Source organism: Zophobas morio, unplaced genomic scaffold (assembly GCF_036711695.1).
Source record: "Zophobas morio isolate AGI-343-1 ecotype UQ-CSIRO unplaced genomic scaffold, CSIRO_AGI_Zmor_V1 ptg000189l, whole genome shotgun sequence".
Lineage (NCBI taxonomy): Eukaryota > Metazoa > Arthropoda > Insecta > Coleoptera > Tenebrionidae > Zophobas > Zophobas morio.
The window spans coordinates 10,827-32,402 of NW_026972293.1; the positions used below are offsets into that span (position 1 = coordinate 10,827).

General features: G+C 34.2%; 2 protein-coding genes across 2 annotated transcripts; one reads left to right on the forward strand and one right to left on the reverse strand.

The window, feature by feature from the left end:
• Positions 1–12,959: 12,959 nt before the first annotated feature.
• On the reverse strand, positions 12,960–13,633 carry LOC135145816 (uncharacterized). Its single transcript, XM_064077954.1, has 2 exons — positions 13,349–13,633; positions 12,960–13,284 (listed from the first exon to the last, which is right to left on the reverse strand). Exons 1-2 carry the CDS (start codon positions 13,455–13,457, stop codon positions 12,977–12,979), a joined length of 417 nt encoding a protein of 138 aa, XP_063934024.1. The 5' UTR covers positions 13,458–13,633; the 3' UTR covers positions 12,960–12,976.
• Positions 13,634–15,765: 2,132 nt separating this feature from the next.
• LOC135145815 (uncharacterized) lies at positions 15,766–19,865 on the forward strand. The gene is made up of 4 exons (XM_064077953.1): positions 15,766–16,514; positions 17,840–18,026; positions 19,362–19,599; positions 19,654–19,865. The coding sequence occupies exons 1-4, from the start codon at positions 15,766–15,768 to the stop codon at positions 19,863–19,865; spliced, it is 1,386 nt and encodes a 461-aa protein (XP_063934023.1).
• The last annotated feature ends 1,711 nt before the right edge of the window (positions 19,866–21,576 follow it).

Consider the following 21,576-nt stretch of genomic DNA (forward strand, 5'->3'; position numbering starts at 1 on the left):
AACAGTATTTTTGTCGATTTTTATTGAATTTGAACTATATTTCAACGTTTTTTGATGGTTCTGAGCCACCAAACACACTTAAAGCATGCAGAATCGACTCAGAATAGGAAACGGAGACGTTTAGGTCAATTTTATGCATTCTGGCGTTCGTAGATACAAGAAAACTGTTAAAATTCTTCAGAAACGTCACTTTTGAAGTGTTTTCTTGTACTTTTAAGCCAATCAGATACCCTACGGGCTCGGAAAGTGCAACGAAACCATCAAATTTTAGCTAGAAACAGTATTTTTGTCGATTTTTATTGAATTTGAACTATATTTCAACGTTTTTTGATGGTTCTGAGCCACCAAACACACTTAAAGCATGCAGAATCGACTCAGAATAGGAAAAGGAGACGTTTAGGTCAATTTTATGCATTCTGGCGTTCGTAGATACAAGAAAACTGTTAAAATTCTTCAGAAACGTCACTTTTGAAGTGTTTTCTTGTAATTTTAAGCCACTCAGATACCTTACGGGCTCGGAAAGTGCAACGAAACCATCAAATTTTAGCTAGAAACTGTATTTTTGTCGATTTTTATTGAATTTGAACTATATTTCAACGTTTTTTGATGGTTCTGAGCCACCAAACACACTTAAAGCATGCAGAATCGACTCAGAATAGGAAAAGGAGACGTTTAGGTCAATTTTATGCATTCTGGCGTTCGTAGATACAAGAAAACTGTTAAAATTCTTCAGAAACGTCACTTTTGAAGTGTTTTCTTGTACTTTTAAGCCACTCAGATACCCTACGGGCTCGGAAAGTGCAACGAAACCATCAAATTTTAGCTAGAAACTGTATTTTTGTCGATTTTTATTGAATTTGAACTATATTTCAACGTTTTTTGATGGTTCTGAGCCACCAAACACACTTAAAGCATGCAGAATCGACTCAGAATAGGAAAAGGAGACGTTTAGGTCAATTTTATGCATTCTGACGTTCGTAGATACAAGAAAACTGTTAAAATTCTTCAGAAACGTCATTTTTGAAGTGTTTTCTTGTACTTTTAAGCCACTCAGATACCCTACGGGCTCGGAAAGTGCAACGAAACCATCAAATTTTAGCTAGAAACTGTATTTTTGTCGATTTTTATTGAATTTGAACTATATTTCAACGTTTTTTGATGGTTCTGAGCCACCAAACACACTGAAAGCATGCAGAATCGAATCAGAATAGGAAAAGGAGACGTTTAGGTCAATTTTATGCATTCTGGCGTTCGTAGATACAAGAAAACTGTTAAAATTCTTCAGAAACGTCACTTTTGAAGTGTTTTCTTGTTCTTTTAAGCCACTCAGATACCCAACGGGCTCGGAAAGTGCAACGAAACCATCAAATTTTAGCTAGAAACTGTATTTTTGTCGATTTTTATTGAATTTGAACTATATTTCAACGTTTTTTGATGGTTCTGAGCCACCAAACACACTTAAAGCATGCAGAATCGACTCAGAATAGGAAAAGGAGACGTTTAGGTCAATTTTATGCATTCTGGCGTTCGTAGATACAAGAAAACTGTTAAAATTCTTCAGAAACGTCACTTTTGAAGTGTTTTCTTGGACTTTTAAGCCACTCAGATACCCTACGGGCTCGGAAAGTGCAACGAAACCATCAAATTTTAGCTAGAAACTGTATTTTTGTCGATTTTTATTGAATTTGAACTATATTTCAACGTTTTTTGATGGTTCTGAGCCACCAAACACACTTAAAGCATGCAGAATCGACTCAGAATAGGAAAAGGAGACGTTTAGGTCAATTTTATGCATTCTGGCGTTCGTAGATACAAGAAAACTGTTAAAATTCTTCAGAAACGTCACTTTTGAAGTGTTTTCTTGTACTTTTAAGCCACTCAGATACCCTACGGGCTCGGAAAGTGCAACGAAACCATCAAATTTTAGCTAGAAACTGTATTTTTGTCGATTTTTATTGAATTTGAACTATATTTCAACGTTTTTTGATGGTTCTGAGCCACCAAACACACTTAAAGCATGCAGAATCGACTCAGAATAGGAAAAGGAGACGTTTAGGTCAATTTTATGCATTCTGGCGTTCGTAGATACAAGAAAACTGTTAAAATTCTTCAGAAACGTCACTTTTGAAGTGTTTTCTTGTACTTTTAAGCCACTCAGATATCCTACGGGCTCGGAAAGTGCAACGAAACCATCAAATTTTAGCTAGAAACTGTATTTTTGTCGATTTTTATTGAATTTGAACTATATTTCAACGTTATTTGATGGTTCTGAGCCACCAAACACACTTAAAGCATGCAGAATCGACTCAGAATAGGAAAAGGAGACGTTTAGGTCAATTTTATGCATTCTGGCGTTCGTAGATACAAGAAAACTGTTAAAATTCTTCAGAAACGTCACTTTTGAAGTGTTTTCTTGTACTTTTAAGCCACTCAGATACCCTACGGGCTCGGAAAGTGCAACGAAACCATCAAATTTTAGCTAGAAACTGTATTTTTGTCGATTTTTATTGAATTTGAACTATATTTCAACGTTTTTTGATGGTTCTGCATAAAATTGACCTAAACGTCTCCTTTTCCTATTCTGAGTCGATTCTGCATGCTTTAAGTGTGTTTGGTGGCTCAGAACCATCAAAAAACGTTGAAATATAGTTGAAATTCAATAAAAATCGACAAAAATACAGTTTCTAGCTAAAATTTGATGGTTTCGTTGCACTTTCCGAGCCCGTAGGGTATCTGATTGGCTTAAAAGTACAAGAAAACACTTCAAAAGTGACGTTTCTGAAGAATTTTAACAGTTTTCTTGTATCTACGAACGCCAGAATGCATAAAATTGACCTAAACGTCTCCTTTTCCTATTCTGAGTCGATTCTGCATGCTTTAAGTGTGTTTGGTGGCTCAGAACCATCAAAAAACGTTGAAATATAGTTCAAATTCAATAAAAATCGACAAAAATACAGTTTCTAGCTAAAATTTGATGGTTTCGTTGCACTTTCCGAGCCCGTAGGGTATCTGATTGGCTTAAAAGTACAAGAAAACACTTCAAAAGTGACGTTTCTGAAGAATTTTAACAGTTTTCTTGTATCTACGAACGCCAGAATGCATAAAATTGACCTAAACGTCTCCTTTTCCTATTCTGAGTCGATTCTGCATGCTTTAAGTGTGTTTGGTGGCTCAGAACCATCAAAAAACGTTGAAATATAGTTCAAATTCAATAAAAATCGACAAAAATACAGTTTCTAGCTAAAATTTGATGGTTTCGTTGCACTTTCCGAGCCCGTAGGGTATCTGATTGGCTTAAAAGTACAAGAAAACACTTCAAAAGTGACGTTTCTGAAGAATTTTAACAGTTTTCTTGTTTCTACGAACGCCAGAATGCATAAAATTGACCTAAACGTCTCCTTTTCCTATTCTGAGTCGATTCTGCATGCTTTAAGTGTGTTTGGTGGCTCAGAACCATCAAAAAACGTTGAAATATAGTTCAAATTCAATAAAAATCGACAAAAATACAGTTTCTAGCTAAAATTTGATGGTTTCGTTGCACTTTCCGAGCCCGTAGGGTATCTGATTGGCTTAAAAGTACAAGAAAACACTTCAAAAGTGACGTTTCTGAAGAATTTTAACAGTTTTCTTGTATCTACGAACGCCAGAATGCATAAAATTGACCTAAACGTCTCCTTTTCCTATTCTGAGTCGATTCTGCATGCTTTAAGTGTGTTTGGTGGCTCAGAACCATCAAAAAACGTTGAAATATAGTTCAAATTCAATAAAAATCGACAAAAATACAGTTTCTAGCTAAAATTTGATGGTTTCGTTGCACTTTCCGAGCCCGTTGGGTATCTGATTGGCTTAAAAGTACAAGAAAACACTTCAAAAGTGACGTTTCTGAAGAATTTTAACAGTTTTCTTGTATCTACGAAAGCCAGAATGCATAAAATTGACCTAAACGTCTCCTTTTCCTATTCTGAGTCGATTCTGCATGCTTTAAGTGTGTTTGGTGGCTCAGAACCATCAAAAAACGTTGAAATATAGTTCAAATTCAATAAAAATCGACAAAAATACAGTTTCCAGCTAAAATTTGATGGTTTCGTTGCACTTTCCGAGCCCGTAGGGTATCTGATTGGCTTAAAAGTACAAGAAAACACTTCAAAAGTGACGTTTCTGAAGAATTTTAACAGTTTTCTTGTATCTACGAACGCCAGAATGCATAAAATTGACCTAAACGTCTCCTTTTCCTATTCTGAGTCGATTCTGCATGCTTTAAGTGTGTTTGGTGGCTCAGAACCATCAAAAACGTTGAAATATAGTTCAAATTCAATAAAAATCGACAAAAATACAGTTTCTAGCTAAAATTTGATGGTTTCGTTGCACTTTCCGAGCCCGTAGGGTATCTGATTGGCTTAAAAGTACAAGAAAACACTTCAAAAGTGACGTTTCTGAAGAATTTTAACAGTTTTCTTGTATCTACGAACGCCAGAATGCATAAAATTGACCTAAACGTCTCCTTTTCCTATTCTGAGTCGATTCTGCATGCTTTAAGTGTGTTTGGTGGCTCAGAACCATCAAAAAACGTTGAAATATAGTTCAAATTCAATAAAAATCGACAAAAATACAGTTTCTAGCTAAAATTTGATGGTTTCGTTGCACTTTCCGAGCCCGTAGGTTATCTGATTGGCTTAAAAGTACAAGAAAACACTTCAAAAGTGACGTTTCTGAAGAATTTTAACAGTTTTCTTGTATCTACGAACGCCAGAATGCATAAAATTGACCTAAACGTCTCCTTTTCCTATTCTGAGTCGATTCTGCATGCTTTAAGTGTGTTTGGTGGCTCAGAACCATCAAAAAACGTTGAAATATAGTTCAAATTCAATAAAAATCGACAAAAATACAGTTTCTAGCTAAAATTTGATGGTTTCGTTGCACTTTCCGAGCCCGTAGGGTATCTGATTGGCTTAAAAGTACAAGAAAACACTTCAAAAGTGACGTTTCTGAAGAATTTTAACAGTTTTCTTGTATCTACGAACGCCAGAATGCATAAAATTGACCTAAACGTCTCCTTTTCCTATTCTGAGTCGATTCTGCATGCTTTAAGTGTGTTTGGTGGCTCAGAACCATCAAAAAACGTTGAAATATAGTTCAAATTCAATAAAAATCGACAAAAATACAGTTTCTAGCTAAAATTTGATTGTTTCGTTGCACTTTCCGAGCCCGTAGGGTATCTGATTGGCTTAAAAGTACAAGAAAACACTTCAAAAGTGACGTTTCTGAAGAATTTTAACAGTTTTCTTGTATCTACGAACGCCAGAATGCATAAAATTGACCTAAACGTCTCCTTTTCCTATTCTGAGTCGATTCTGCATGCTTTAAGTGTGTTTGGTGGCTCAGAACCATCAAAAAACGTTGAAATATAGTTCAAATTCAATAAAAATCGACAAAAATACAGTTTCTAGCTAAAATTTGATGGTTTCGTTGCACTTTCCGAGCCCGTTGGGTATCTGATTGGCTTAAAAGTACAAGAAAACACTTCAAAAGTGACGTTTCTGAAGAATTTTAACAGTTTTCTTGTATCTACGAACGCCAGAATGCATAAAATTGACCTAAACGTCTCCTTTTCCTATTCTGAGTCGATTCTGCATGCTTTAAGTGTGTTTGGTGGCTCAGAACCATCAAAAAACGTTGAAATATAGTTCAAATTCAATAAAAATCGACAAAAATACAGTTTCTAGCTAAAATTTGATGGTTTCGTTGCACTTTCCGAGCCCGTAGGGTATCTGATTGGCTTAAAAGTACAAGAAAACACTTCAAAAGTGACGTTTCTGAAGAATTTTAACAGTTTTCTTGTATCTACGAACGCCAGAATGCATAAAATTGACCTAAACTTCTCCTTTTCCTATTCTGAGTCGATTCTGCATGCTTTAAGTGTGTTTGGTGGCTCAGAACCATCAAAAAACGTTGAAATATAGTTCAAATTCAATAAAAATCGACAAAAATACAGTTTCTAGCTAAAATTTGATGGTTTCGTTGCACTTTCCGAGCCCGTAGGGTATCTGATTGGCTTAAAAGTACAAGAAAACACTTCAAAAGTGACGTTTCTGAAGAATTTTAACAGTTTTCTTGTATCTACGAACGCCAGAATGCATAAAATTGACCTAAACGTCTCCTTTTCCTATTCTGAGTCGATTCTGCATGCTTTAAGTGTGTTTGGTGGCTCAGAACCATCAAAAAACGTTGAAAAATAGTTCAAATTCAATAAAAATCGACAAAAATAATAAATAAATAATAAATAAATAAATAAATAAAGTTTATTGCCCAACAGAAGTACACATTCCAGTTACAGGACAATTATAAAAGTAGTTATATAGTGGGGCTGCTGGCTCAGGTCAAATGAGGTCAACCCGAGCTAGGAGCCCCACAACTTTTGATCGAGCGGTCATTGATCTTTTTGGTCGACAACTGACCTGGGCGTTCATTGACTCTTTGTGGCTGCAGGTGGCTGACATGTGCGTTGACCTTGCTTTTGCTCGGTCAAGCTGACGCAGCGATCCCCTTCCTATCTCGAGCAGGCTCGAGTAATACCCCACCATCTCTTTTGCGGTTATATAAACGTCGATTTACTTGTCAGTGATTTATTTAGTATTGTGCCTTCAATTGTTGAACAGATTGTAAATTTAAAATGTCGTCTTTTATTTCTGGTTTGAATAAAGAATCACAATTACAAGCTTTTGTGAGTGCAAAAACTTTAGAAGAAAACAAAAAGTTTTTAATTAAAAGTTTTAGTAAAAATCCTACAAAATACGGGGACAAAATATTTGTGCAACTGGAAGATTGCAGGACAATACTACCCGAGCGCTTTACTGAAAAATTCGACGATTCAGTAATCGACGATCTGAACAGAAAAATTGCCAACGGCTGGAAGTTGCATTTCGTCAACAAAGGACCGATCGGTCAAACAGTCAATATAGAATTCATTGAAGGATGAAGATAATGAAAAATAAGAAGTATAATCTAAATATCGTTAAAACTTTGCATCGGAGATTAGATTTACATTTGGAACGTATTCGTTCCATAAAAGAAGCAATTAAGTTGTATGAAATAAGAAAAGGACTTAATAATCTTAAGCTGTAGAATTAATGATTTTAATAAATTATAATTAATCACTTACTGTGTTTTATTTCACCATCCTCGTACAAAATATTATTTTATGGTGAATCGTCATGAATAAAAGACGTGTGTGCTTCGATAATATACCTGTTATTTTCTTAATAAATGATAAAGAAAACCGAATTAATACTTGGTTATATGATGTTAGAAGATTTCAAATGAATGTGGAACGTTTCGAAATACAAATAAAACCGTTAATCGAAAAAATGATGGAGAAGAAGCGAAAATTTAGAGAAACAATCGAAAAGTTAGATTCACAATTGAAAATTATTCAACAAAGAAAATCAGTTAAGTAACTTCTTCGAAAATTGGAATAATTCAAATTATATTATTATATTGTAATAAATATTGTTTATTTCGTTTGGTGTGTTATTTTCACCAGTCCCATATAAAATTATTTAATTGCGATTAACCGTCACGAATAAAAGCCGTGTTTCTTCCGACAAAATTCCGTTTATTTTCGTAACAAATAAATGGTCACTTAGGTTATTCATAACAGACAAAAAAATTATTTGTTTTGGGTCGAAAATAGGCCCACACTACATAAACTTTTACCCAAACGACAAATAATAAACCGAACCACGCCCGTAATAATTTAAAATAAAATTTCAGCTGTCCGAAGCAAGTTTCTGTTGATTTAAGCTTATTTGCGCTCGGAATCTTGTACATTACAAATAATTACGGATCAATCTAACGTAAAAATAATGATGCGAAACACGTCCGTAATTATTAGAATAAAATATCAAATGTCGGAAGGCGAGAGTGTGTTGTTTAAAATTAAAAAATGTCACTTACATCGTCGAAAACAGACAGTAAAATTATCCGTTCTTTCTCGAAAACATGCATACACACACATATCACAAAAACCACCATTTAGTGTCCACAACAAAGCAAGAAAACCACTTATTTTCCGATATAATTACGAATATTTTCACCTTAAAATTTGCAAACCGAAACGCGTCGTCGTCCGTCATTATAACAATATTCTTTCGCATCAGCAGATTCCTTCGGAACCACACGTTATTTTCTCATTAGACAGGGACGTATTCGGAAATATTTAAAAATAAGGAATTATCGCTTCAGGGTGCCATAAAGCAGAAAGTTTGTTTACAAAAAAAGAAAAACGCATCTCTATAAACTAATGACACAATTTGTGTAAAAATAAATGAGGGTAAGGGGTGTAATAATTGTTTAAATATAAAAAAAATGTTTAACTCGAAAACGGTAAGAGATAGGAGGTTCGTGCAAAGAACAAAAAAGTTTCTAAAATACGAAACACATGCACCTATCTTGACGGTTTTTAGTTTGAGTTTAGCATTTCGGAGAAAAGGGCAAAAGTTTGTGGTGACCAAACGGAATTAGTTAAAAATTTGTTTTTTGTGTCAAATTATTTTCGGATGAATAATCGATAGGTCCATATAATTAAATATGTGAAAATTTGAGTTTGGGGCGCAACAATTTTTGTCAAAAAAGGTTGTCAAAATTCGAAAAAAAGTTTTCCTTGAGCAGTAGGAAAGTAAATTAGAAGTTTTGGTGAAAAAAAAAATTTAAAAAATTCAAAGAATCCAAAGAAAAATTAAAACAAAAAAAATCTCAAAAAAAAAATCCAAATTTAGAAAAGTTTGTTTTTTCACAAAAACAAATGCATATTCATGAAGTACTATCTAATCGTGTGTAAAAATGATCATGACTCATAGGTGTATCTACCGTTTAAATAGAAAAAATTTTTGTTACTCGAAAATGGTAAGAGATAGGAGGTTCGTGTATAGGGCAGAAAAGATTGACAAAAACAAATAATATCGACAGCCGTCAACGGTTTTTCGCTAACTTTTGATATGACTGTGAAAAGGGCAAAAGTTTGTGGCGCCCAAACGTAAAACTTAAAAAATAGATTTTTGTACCAAAATATTTCCGAATGAACGGTCTATAGGTCTACGTAGCAAAAAAAGTATTTTCATCTACCGTTTAGTAGTAATAACGAAAAAACCTTATAGCTCCTAAGGGGTAAGAGGTAGCATGTCGGTACAAGGGAACGGAAAAAAGCTAAAAAAATTAAGATACACGTTGAGCAAAAAAAATTTCGAAAAAAGTTGAAATTGAGGGAGAAAAGGGCAAAAGTTTCTAGTGCCCAAACGGTAAGAGATACGGTATCGGTTGTATACATCAAAACCTTCTTATGGAACGAACGGATAAGTTTGCTCAAAAAAATCGATTCTGTCCACGTCAACCTTGATACAGGAGCCATTTTTAGTTTTTTCAAGGTCGCTACGTAAAAATTTTTTCAGGTCGAAAAAAAGACCATCGAAAAAGGATTCGAATAAGCCCAACATGCAACACTTAAAAAAAAAAAAAAAAAAAAAAAAGCGAAATAGGTTATTGTCTTTATATTTATTGTCACATGACTACTACCATCACAACTAAGTACACTAAGACATTAAAGAAAAAATTTCAAGTTTCAAAAACCAACAAAAAAACATCAAAAACCATCAAAAAGCACTATTAAAAAAAGAGATATATGTATATATTTGCTGCTTCCACTAGTTCTATCACTACAACAATTTGCTACCACTACAACAATTTGCTACCACTACAACACTAAACACCACTATATATACTATACCCTATATACTATACACTATACACTATATACACTATTCACTGTACAAAATTAATCCTATTTAATAAGTTTTTTACTTCTTCAGCACTGCTTTCACAATTTTTCAAGTTTTTGTTGAGATCATACAGTTCTTTTTTGGCTTCCGCAAGAAGTCTTTGATAATCACACACTTTTTTCTCATATTGTTTGACGTTTTTTTCACACCTCGTCTTTTTTTTAAGGAGGTCGAACCTTTTCTTTTTATGGGTTCGTTCGGCCTCCCGACACTTCGAACGGAAAGACGCCAGAAGTTCCGGTGCCGTGGATGGCGACTGGAACTCATCCTCGCTGTCCACAGTTCGAGGTGTCGGGGGTGGTGTCCGGCGGATCGGTTGCTGTTCCTCCTCTTCCTGCTGTTGCTGCTGCTGGTGCACTGATGGGGAGCGTACATCAGCATCAGGAACAGGAAGAGTTGCATTCGTCTCTTGTTGTTGTTGTTGCTGTTGCTCCTCAGGGGTTGCCTGCATGTTCTCACACAACGCCCTCAATAACTTCATGTTCTTTCCACCATTTTCCTCTTCGCCATCGAACATAGATGGCGTCAAGTCGATATCGAGAGGAGACGGCTGCTGGTAGGAACATGAGGGCTGTGGAGAACTGGGCTCTGGAGATCTTAATCGACTCATCTCCTCCTCCGAGAGCTCAGAGATAAGTCTCATAGGGGGTGGTGGTGATGATGGACGGCAATTATTATTATTGGGTGGCTACAAAATATATAAACATTACTTAGTTATTATTAAAAAGAGAAAAAGCAATCGCAATAATAATGCAAATATATAATAGATAAAAATAAAAAAAAAAACCTACCTGAATGACGATATTTTCCAGAATATTAATTTTTGGTTTTTTTAAACTCAGGGAAAATTTCATTTTTATTGCAGGGACACTGTACACACACACACAGAGAGAGAATAAAAATAACTAATGACAATTATAAGTAACTACTCTAAATATATAGGAAAAATAATGCAGAATATACAAAAAAATAAACAATGTAGAGGGGTTAAATGCCGAATCAGCAGTTTTTCATGTCCATATATGGACATTTTAAAGATTGATCCAAATCAGAGAAATGCAATTCAGCAATTTTTGAAGACGTGCTTTTCTCGGAAATTAAGAGTTCAAGGTTATGAAAAAACCTAATTCTGTGAGAAATGCAATTCGGCAATTCCATAAACACGTGCTCTTCACGGAACTTAAGAGTTCAAGGTCATGAAAAAACTATTTCCGTGAGAACTGCAATTCAGCAATCCAAGCCTCACTGTGATGAAGCACATGTATATAAGACGTATTGGTGTTCTATAAATTTATCAGTTCAGTTCACACATCAGATATGTTTCCACTGAAAGAGAATCTTTTGGTTTCTCGCGATCTTGATATAGATTCATTGAATGAAGAGAAACGTTGTATCATTCAAGCAATCGAAAGTTTGTTACGACAAAAATTTCCATTGTGCAGAAAATTCATGGCTGGTGGATGTGCCGCATTTCTATTGAACCGAACCTCTTCATATACGGACATTGATATTTATATAGAAAAAAATGAAAATATAGAAGAATGGGCTAAGGATAACTGCCAAGCTAACCGAATCTCTACTTACGTTTATCAATCCAAATGGCCTTGCTGTTATTTGAATTTTGAAGGTTTTCTATTTAACCTTATTTTTATTGAACCTCGTCCTCAAATTTCCTTGGAAGCCAGAATACTAAGAATTCTCAAATCTTTCGATTTAACGATATGCAAAGTGGCAATGTATTTTTCAAGTGGAGTAAATCCAGTACTTGTTGAATGGAAATTAACAGATGTGAATTTCGACAATGTTGAAAAAAAAGATCGCATCACCAAATATAAGAAAAGAATTGCGAAAAAGGAAGTACGATTTGAACCAAACAATTTAGCTATGTCAGCATATACTGTAGTGGTAGATCACGATGATTCCTGTCGTGCTGCTAATAATTTGAAAAATATTAAATAATTTATTGTTGTGTTAAATCGTAGTGCTGATGCTGTTAGAAAAAAAAAAAATTATAGAATATATGTGAAATAAAACTAATAAATGTAAATAATTGTTTTATTGAATCCGTACATTCATACATTTTCAAACATTTGTTGGATTATTGGGTTTGCTACAATGAGTGAAACATATTAACACTAAATAAAGTAACACACAAAATATAATTACAAAAATAATTGCTCCTGCAGAAGTAAATATCCAGATCCAGGGTTTTGCCAAACAATATTGTGTAGCATTTTCACCGCTAGAACTTTTGTATCCACTATAATCGTTAATAGTGGTGATATTTGGTGACTTGCATCGGCTTCTGTTTTTGAAGACAAATTCTAGTTGATACTGCAGTTGGCTGGAAACGGATACATTTTTTGAATAAAACATAACTAACTGATCATGTCCATCTTTAATTTCTATCATTTTTCTACAAGTACATTCTTTATTTCTAACCAGAGTTTGTAAATGTACATCTGTAACATTGCTATCAGTGAATAAATACAAATCTTTCTGTATTAAAATGGTCGATAAAATAAGTGTGCAGTTTAAGCCTAACATTGTTTGGATAGAATGAGTACTTTGTTGTTGCGAAGTAACCTATATATGTATTCAACAGCACCACCACCACCACCACAATTAGCACTAACGGCTCGCCAAATCCCAGCATGCTGCTATTACGGTCATTATCGAGAATATGAGAAAAAGTGAAGCAGACCACACATGATCGTTTCTTAAACAAAAATCAAAGATTTCCTTTGAATTGTTACTACTGTTAATATTTTCGATTATTAACCATTGAGAAAATTGTCGATTTCCTTGTTCTGTTTTTATCTTGTAAGCCAAATAATTTTGCGTTGTGATATTTTTCGCATAGAAGAGATGATAACTGGTTTCGATTATATTGATCGGAGTCATTTTTTCCCAACATTCCTTTTCATACGTCTGAATATACAGAAGAGTTATGTTTGGCGTGGTATAGATATATAAGTTGTTTTCAACAAGCGCACTTAATAGTACCATCACGTTGATAGGCAGAAACATTTTAGACTAGTTATGTTCTTGTATACACACACTCGAATAGCAAGCTTGTAGAGGTGGTAAGTCATGGTAGGGTGGTAGCGATAAACGGACCGAAACAAATTACTATAATTATTTTATTATTTTCTTCTAAAAACTGACTTATAATTATTGATTGCCGTTCTGTCCAGAAGCAGCTCCCTACTCATGGAGGGGACGTACGTTTGACTAATTTCATTATCCCAGTTGTCTGGGCATTCTATTATTGGCGGTGGTGGTGGTGGTGCTCGTGGTGGTGGTGATGGTGGCGTATGGGATGCTCTGGAAGCAGCCTCACGAAGACATCTCTCCCGCTCCCAGGCCTCACGATGACAATTAAAAATATGGCGCTTCAATCGGCTCTCAAGAAGCCTATGGCTTCTGTCAAACGGGCATATGACAAATTGCTCTAAATAAAAAAAAAAGAAAAAACAATTAGGATTTTTATTTAATAGTAATAAAGACAAGCTTACCCATTTTGTTGTTTATATATATTTTTCTTAAGTGTTGAGGACTGACTGTGATCTTCAATTTGTTGAGGACTGTTATAACTCTTGCGGGTGATCTCCCATTTATACACATTATCAATCCCCACTCTTGCTATTTTCCTCCACTTTTACTACAGATTACATTTTCTTAATTACGCTGAAGTTGATAATTTAGTTGTTTTTCTGAGCTTGCAAAAATACGCGTCTCATTTTTCGCTGATTTTTATTAAATTTGTTGAGTTGTGAGTTACAATCGGAAATTTCGTTCACATATAAATAAGAAGGTATTCCACAGAAGAATAAAGAAAAATAATAGTGCTCTTCTTTCTACTGTGATAAACAAGTTCGACAGCAAAAAAAAAAAAGAAATGCATCCGCAGGAAACAGTGACGGCTATATGTAAAGGCTCGCTTAAGCTAATTCATGAATATATTAGTAAAATCAAAACAATCGAAGAAATTAAAAATTTTTTAGTATATATAAATACCAGCATTAGAATAATTAGAAAAGCACTTAGATGTAAAATACATCGAGAAAATATTTTAGAAAATGCTAATTCCTTAGAAACAAGTCTAGCTTATTTAAAATTTTACCGTTTCAAGCTTTTGAATAAGAAAAAACATTTGTCTCTAAAAATTGGAGAAGGTTATTTTAAAAGAGACAAATTTAAACCTACGGCAAACGTAACCTGGCAAGACATAGAATCTTGTTTTGAACAAAGGATTCGTACAGGATTTATAATTAATCATCACATTAAAGATCCTCTTCAGTTTTTTCGACAATCTTTTAAATGCTTTATGTTTAGAATTAGAAAAGAGCTAAAAAACACGATGCTAAAATTAAATGTAATTTTTTCGGCAAATTTCATTAAACCGCACTCTGGTGAAACAGACGTTAAAACATTCTCCACAAAAAATCAGCACATTGATGCATATACAGATTTAAAGCAATGGTACGAAGAGAACGTTGTTGATAAGATAATGAAGAAATTAGAAGAATTTGCGGAAAAGGACTCCGGTTGGGCGTTGTATGAGATTTTAGGATTGAAAATTAACATAAATAAATATGATCCAATCAAATTTGGTTACTCAACTTTCGTGTCCACACCAGCTTGCATTAAAAAAAAACATGCAATAATTAATGTCCAAAATGATGATGAATATTGTTTTCTATGGGCAATAGTTTCAGCTTTATTCCCTACCGATAAAAATTCACATCGAAAATCGTCGTATCCACACTTCAAAAATGTGTTGAAATATGATAATTTAGACTTTCCAATCACAATTAAAGACATTCAAAAATTTGAAGAACTCAACAATCTTGCAATTAATTTGTACTGCATCGAGGAGAAAAAAGTTTTACCTTGTCGTTTAAGCACAAGGTTTTTAAATTCTAATAAAGTAATTAATTTGCTTATGCTACCTGCTGAAACACAAATACAAAATACAAAAAACGACAATGATCACTTTGAAGATCGTCAATTGCTCTATCATTTCGTATGGATCAAAAATTTGTCAGCTCTTTTAGCTAAGCAACTTTCCCTCCATAAATGTAAATTTTATATATGCGAAAGGTGTTTAAATCATTTCACTACAGAGGAATTACTCCAAAAACATAAAACTACATGTCAGAGTATTAATAAATATTCCATAAGACTGCCATCAGAAAACGAAAATTATTTGTATTTTCAAAATTATAGATATCAAGAAAAAGTACCTTTTACTATATATGCAGATCTCGAGAGTATTCTTCTTGATTATTCAAAAGACCACATGTCCACTACTTGTAAAACCAATCCTTATCAAAAACATGTTGCATACAGTGTTGCATACTATTTTCACTGTTCATATGATAATTCTCTTTCCAGATTTCGTTTGTATCGAGGTAAAGATTGCATCCAATGGTTTGTTCAAGAGTTAAATCAATTGGCTCATTTTTGTAACAACAAATTTCAAAACATTATTTCTATGGAAAAATTAACTACACAAGAACGTGAGCAGTTTGAATCCTCACAAATATGTCATATATGTAAAAAAACATTTTCAGAAAATAACGTTAAAGTGAGCGATCATAATCACTTAACTGGAATGTATAGGGGCGCTGCACATCAGAATTGTAATTTAAATTATAAAGATATTTGTGTTATACCTGTGGTGTTTCATAATATGAGTGGATATGACGCACATTTTTTTATTAAAGAACTTTCAAATTCAATAAAAGGTGACATTAAATTGCTTCCCATCAATAAAGAAAGATATATTTCATTTACTAAATTTGTCGATGATACAAAAGTTAGTTTACGATTTATTGATTCTTTCAGATTTATGCCCTACAGTTTAGACAAGCTTTCTTCCAATTTAGATAATTCACAAAAAATTATTACTCAGACAAATTGTAATAATATGGAAGAATTTTATTTGTTAAACAGAAAAGGAGTGTTTCCTTATGATTATATAAATTCCTGGGAGAAACTCCTTGAAACAAAACTTCCCGAAAAAAAGGATTTTTATAGCCGCTTATACGAACAAGATATTAAAGATGAAGATTATTCTCACGCTATCAAAGTTTGGAATACTTTCAATATTCGTACATTAGGAGAATATTCCGATTTATATTTAAAAACAGATGTGCTTCTTCTATCCGACGTATTCGAAGCATTTCGAACTACGTGTTTAAATACTTATCAACTTGATCCCTTACATTATTATACTGCACCAGGCTTAACATTTGATGCCATGTTAAAAACGACAAAAATTAAACTAGAACTCTTAACGGATATAGATAAAGTCCTTTTTGTCGAGAGAGGTATTAGAGGTGGAGTTTCCCAGTGTTCTAATAGATACGGTAAAGCCAATAATAAGTACATAAATAAAGACGAATATGATCCTTCACAAGATAGTACCTATTTAATGTATTTTGATGTTAATAACCTTTACGGAGCGGCAATGTCTCAATGTTTACCGTATGGGAAATTTGAATTTGTAGAAAATTTCAATATTTCAGATATCTTAGATACTTCTGATAATTCCACAACTGGTTATATTATTGAATGCGATTTGGATTATCCAGTAGATTTGCATGAAATACATAGCGATTTACCTTTAGCTCCAGAGCACATGATACCTCCCATTTCAAGATCTAAACTTAAAAAGTTGTTATTGACTTTATATCCTAAGAAAAATTATGTTATACATTATAGGAATTTAAAAATGTATACAGGGTGTCCCAGAATTCGCGCCATTCCCGTGAATGACATGTTCCCTGTCCCGAACTGTGCCGTAATTCGCAAAAAGAATTGTCCAGGCTTTAACCGTGTGAGAACTGGAAGCCGATTAAGTTGACCAATAGAGAGGCTGCTTTTATATCCGAACGTTTCTATGTTCAAAGTTACCTATGCCAAGAACAAAAAATCCGGTAATACTAAAGTTGAATGAATTTTTTCCGAATCCCCCTCCGTCAACAAAAGGAAACAGAAGTGTGGTTATAAATTTAATCATTTTGACAATTGTTTGTCATAAACTGTCACGAAGTTCATCACTGACCTGAACAGACGCTTCTGCCCCCAAAGATGACTGATTAATGTACACAGAGACGTCAAGGTTTACTTTAAGGCAAGTAGCATGGGACAGAAGTTATTTCTGCTGCCATTCTAGTTAAATTGTGTTTAACTGGGCTGTACATGTCATAAAAGAAGCTGTTTCATTTCATCGTAGGCAAATAATACATTTATTACTATTCGACATAGTGTAGATACCGAAGAGCAGGTATTAGATAAGTCATTTTCTTAGAGCCCCGTGAATAATGTGTTGTACTTTTTAACGAAAAGTAGTGCATTTTCAGAATTCACTATGCATCATATCCCTGGTATTAAGTTTATCGTTATTTCTAAAAAAGAGTACCACATGTTCATTCAAAGAACGTAATTAAGTGTACTAAAACATAAATATCGCTTTTGATTAATCGGTGCTTATGATTTTCAATAAACAGTATCAATTTTTACCGAACAGCTTTGTTGCTGATACCTAATCTAAGCAACGAAAAAAGAGACGAGACTCCACTTCTCTGGTGTATTGAAATCATAGGTATCTGCTGTGGTGTCAATCAGGTGGTGGAGATACTGAAAACGGAGACTTATTCAAGAATAATATTGATGTTGCACATGATGATTTAAAACAGTTTCTTTAAAGTTGTGAGTACTTTCTAGAGATTGAAAAGATACGAATAAAAAATGTGACAAAAATCGTTTAGTTGCATTTTTTTTTTTTAAGGACAATACAAATCAGTACTAAGTTATTGATGTCTTATTCATACTAGTATAAAGAATATTTGGAAATGATGTTAATTTATGGAGAATGTAAACGCTCTGCAGCCACTGCTGTGCGCGAATATACAGGTCTTTTCCCCAACCATCGGCTCCTTGACCAGCATGTGTTTCGTCGTTTGTTGCACCCAGCAAAAGAAGATGGATCTTTTTAGCCTATTCGGAAAGGCCTTCCTGGCTACACGGATTATACGCGTAGACGGTGAAGAACAAGTGGCACAAATGAATGGATGCTCAAGATCGATCATGCATCGTTACAGACAAAAATCTATATCCTTACTATTGACGAAAGTGCAGCATCTGCGACGAGCCGACTGCGCGACGAGTGCATGTTGCTCAATGGTTACTGCGACAAAATGAACTAAATCCTGATTTTTCACGGCACATTCTTTTCGCCGACGAATGTTCATTTTCCCGAAAAGGAATATTTAATGCGCACCATTGGCACTTCTGGGCAAACGAAAATCCACATTTCGCTAACATGAGAGCATATCAAGAGCAATACTATTAATCTATGGGCTGGAATCGGGTAGTCGGTTGGTCCCAGATGCTGCACTCTCGTGTAATGGTAAGGATGCAGTCTTCTCTCTTGAAGGATACGATGAGTGGTCGATCTTGAGCATCCACTCATTTGCGCTACGCAGCGGACACTTCTCCTAGGATCCGCTTCCATCAATATTATTCTTGAATAAGTCTCCGTTTTCAGTATCTCCCCCACCTGATTGACACCACAGCAGATACCTATGATTTCAATACACCAGAGAAGTGGAGTCTCGTCTCTTTTTTCGTTGCTTAGATTAGGTATCAGCAACAAAGCTGTTCGGTAAAAATTGATACTGTTAATTGAAAATCATAAGCACCGATTAATCAAAAGCGATATTTATGTTTTAGTACACTTAATTACGTTCTTTGAATGAACATGTGGTACTCTTTTTTAGAAATAACGATAAACTTAATACCAGGGATATAATGCATAGTGAATTCTGAAAATGCACTACTTTTCGTTAAAAAGTACAACACATTATTCACGGGGCTCTAAGAAAATGACTTATCTAATACCTGCTCTTCGGTATCTACACTATGTCGAATAGTAATAAATGTATTATTTGCCTACGATGAAATGAAACAGCTTCTTTTATGACATGTACAGCCCAGTTAAACACAATTTAACTAGAATGGCAGCAGAAATAACTTCTGTCCCATGCTACTTGCCTTAAAGTAAACCTTGACGTCTCTGTGTACATTAATCAGTCATCTTTGGGGGCAGAAGCGTCTGTTCAGGTCAGTGATGAACTTCGTGACAGTTTATGACAAACAATTGTCAAAATGATTAAATTTATAACCACACTTCTGTTTCCTTTTGTTGACGGAGGGGGATTCGGAAAAAATTCATTCAACTTTAGTATTACCGGATTTTTTGTTCTTGGCATAGGTAACTTTGAACATAGAAACGTTCGGATATAAAATCAGCCTCTCTATTGGTCAACTTAATCGGCTTCCAGTTCTCACACGGTTAAAGCCTGGACAATTCTTTTTGCGAATTACGGCACAGTTCAGGACAGGGAACATGTCATTCACGGGAATGGCGCGAATTCTGGGACACCCTGTATAAAATTTGGTATGAAAATAAAATGTGTACATCGTGTTCTTAAATTCGAACAGTCTGCGTGGTTAAAGGAATATATAGACTTAAATACAAGGCTTAGACAGCAAGCGAAGAACGATTTTGAAAAAGATTTTTTTAAATTAATGATTAACGCTATTTATGGTAAATGCATGGAAAATGTTCGAAAACATAGGGATATTCGATTGGTCAGTAAATGGGAGGGACGATGGGGAGTTCGTTCTCTTATTTCTAAACCAAATTTTCACAGTTCCGTTGTATTTGATGATGATTCAGCTATCATCGAAATGAGTAAATTAGAGGTGTTTTTAAATAAACCAATTTATGTCGGTTTTTGTATTTTAGATATTTCTAAAACTTTTCTCTATGAATTCCACTATGGTTATATTAAGGAAACATTTAACAATAATGCAAAGTTGCTTTACACCGACACTGACAGTCTAATTTACGAATTTCATGTAGGTGATATATACGAATATATTAAGAAAGATTCTCATCGGTTTGATACTTCAGACTATGATTTGTATAATGTTTATGGTATAGAACAAAAAAATTAAAAAGTGCCAGGTTTGATGAAAGATGAAAATAACGGTAAGATTATGTTAGAATTTGTGGGTCTCAGATCGAAAATGTATGCATATAGAGTTGTAAACGATGATTTTAATAAAAAAGTAGTTAAGAAATCCAAAGGTAGTACGAAAGCTTCACTTAAAACAATAACATTCGAAAATTATAAAGAATGCTTATTTAATAGCCGAAATTACGAAAAGTCCCAAAATCTCATCAAATCAAAACATCATATTGTTTACACAATAAAACAGGAGAAAATAGTTCTCAGCCATAATGATGATAAGAGAATTGTTACAAGATTTGCAACGGATACGCGACCTTGGGGATATCATATTTCGCCACCAGAAATGTGAAGAGTGGGGAATTATAATATAACAGCAGTTTAAGTTAGCTGATGATTTATTCGATGTTGGTGATTTCACATTACTACAATGTCTGACTTGAGACAATTTGTTGATTTGCAAGCATTTTGTGCATCCGAAAATGTGTATAAAATTTATCTTCGCGCCGCTGCGAATGATAGGACAAAATTAAATTTGTTCCTTTACATTATTGAAAAAGCAGAATTTATTGTACCGGATGAAGTATTTAAATGGATTGCTGAAAATGAAGTTGGTTTTTTTACTCTTGACATATGTGTACTCCTACAAAAGAAACAATCTCTTGACAGTTATATTGATGCATTTCTAAATATATGTGAAAGAGACAACATTGAAAATTTAAATTATGCTTCTTTGGAGTTTTTAATGACCACCAACTACCTTGATAATTCACTAGTTTATAAATCTTTTATTTATAAGTTATTAAGTGATCATCGCTGGCAGAATCTGGGGGATATCTTCTATCCTGTTGAAAATATCCAGAAAAATTACCGACGGATCGAGCAATGTGTTGACGAATTTATGTGTCGAGCTGCATATTTGGCAAATCACAAAGCACTCACTACATTCTTTGAGGCTCTAACGATAATCAATTACGATTCCTTCACATTTAAGCCCTCTGAAAATCAGGAGCACAAAAGAATTTTCACCTGGCTCAAAAAGAACATTGTCAAAGGCGAAGCTAATCCTGAATTACCATTAGGATGGACCGAAGGACCAGATGCAGCAAGATGGCCCTCAATTAAATTAGACGATTATAAGAAAACTTTAGATGTAATTTTTGGTTGTCATAAATAAAATACACAAAAATGGTTGTATATGTAGTTTTATTTACCCCTCAAACATAATACATTAATTTTAAATACAGTAACATATTAAATTATTCACAACACTCTGACGACATCTTGTGCAGGAATGTATTTTACCATTCGGTCGTGAAGAATAAGACAGTAGGCTGTGGTGTCTGCTGGAATACCTGAGGTCGTTTCAAACCACAAAGTAATTGTAACGGGGCCTCTCTTCAAAGCTTCCGTTTGTTTAGAACAGTCGATTACTACTATGGGTGTCTTTTCTTTAAATTCATCCTTATCGAATAATGGCTCGCTAGTTTTGGATAAGAACGATGTCTGGAACTCTTTAAACATATCATAGAGAATTGCATAACGATTATTTGTGAAATCAACATTCAAGTTGTCGTAGGGATACATGGTATCGTTAAGATACAATTTTACATCTCTCAGATTACAATGATCAAATTGACTGTAGTTTTTCTTCAATTGATTTTTTCTTCCCTGTTGCAATGCAAAAAGTATGTACT

Coding starts and splice junctions, on each gene's coding strand:
- LOC135145816 (XM_064077954.1), bottom strand. CDS start 13,457: ATGTGTATAAATGGGAGATCACCCGCAAGAGTTATAACAGTCCTCAAC. Junction 13,285..13,348: donor ATATATAAACAACAAAATGG/GTAAGCTTGTCT, acceptor TTTTTTATTTAG/AGCAATTTGTCATATGCCCG.
- LOC135145815 (XM_064077953.1), top strand. CDS start 15,766: ATGGAAGAATTTTATTTGTTAAACAGAAAAGGAGTGTTTCCTTATGAT. Junction 16,515..17,839: donor TCAAGATCTAAACTTAAAAA/GTTGTTATTGAC, acceptor GGATCTTTTTAG/CCTATTCGGAAAGGCCTTCC. Junction 19,600..19,653: donor TTCAGCTATCATCGAAATGA/GTAAATTAGAGG, acceptor TTTGTATTTTAG/ATATTTCTAAAACTTTTCTC.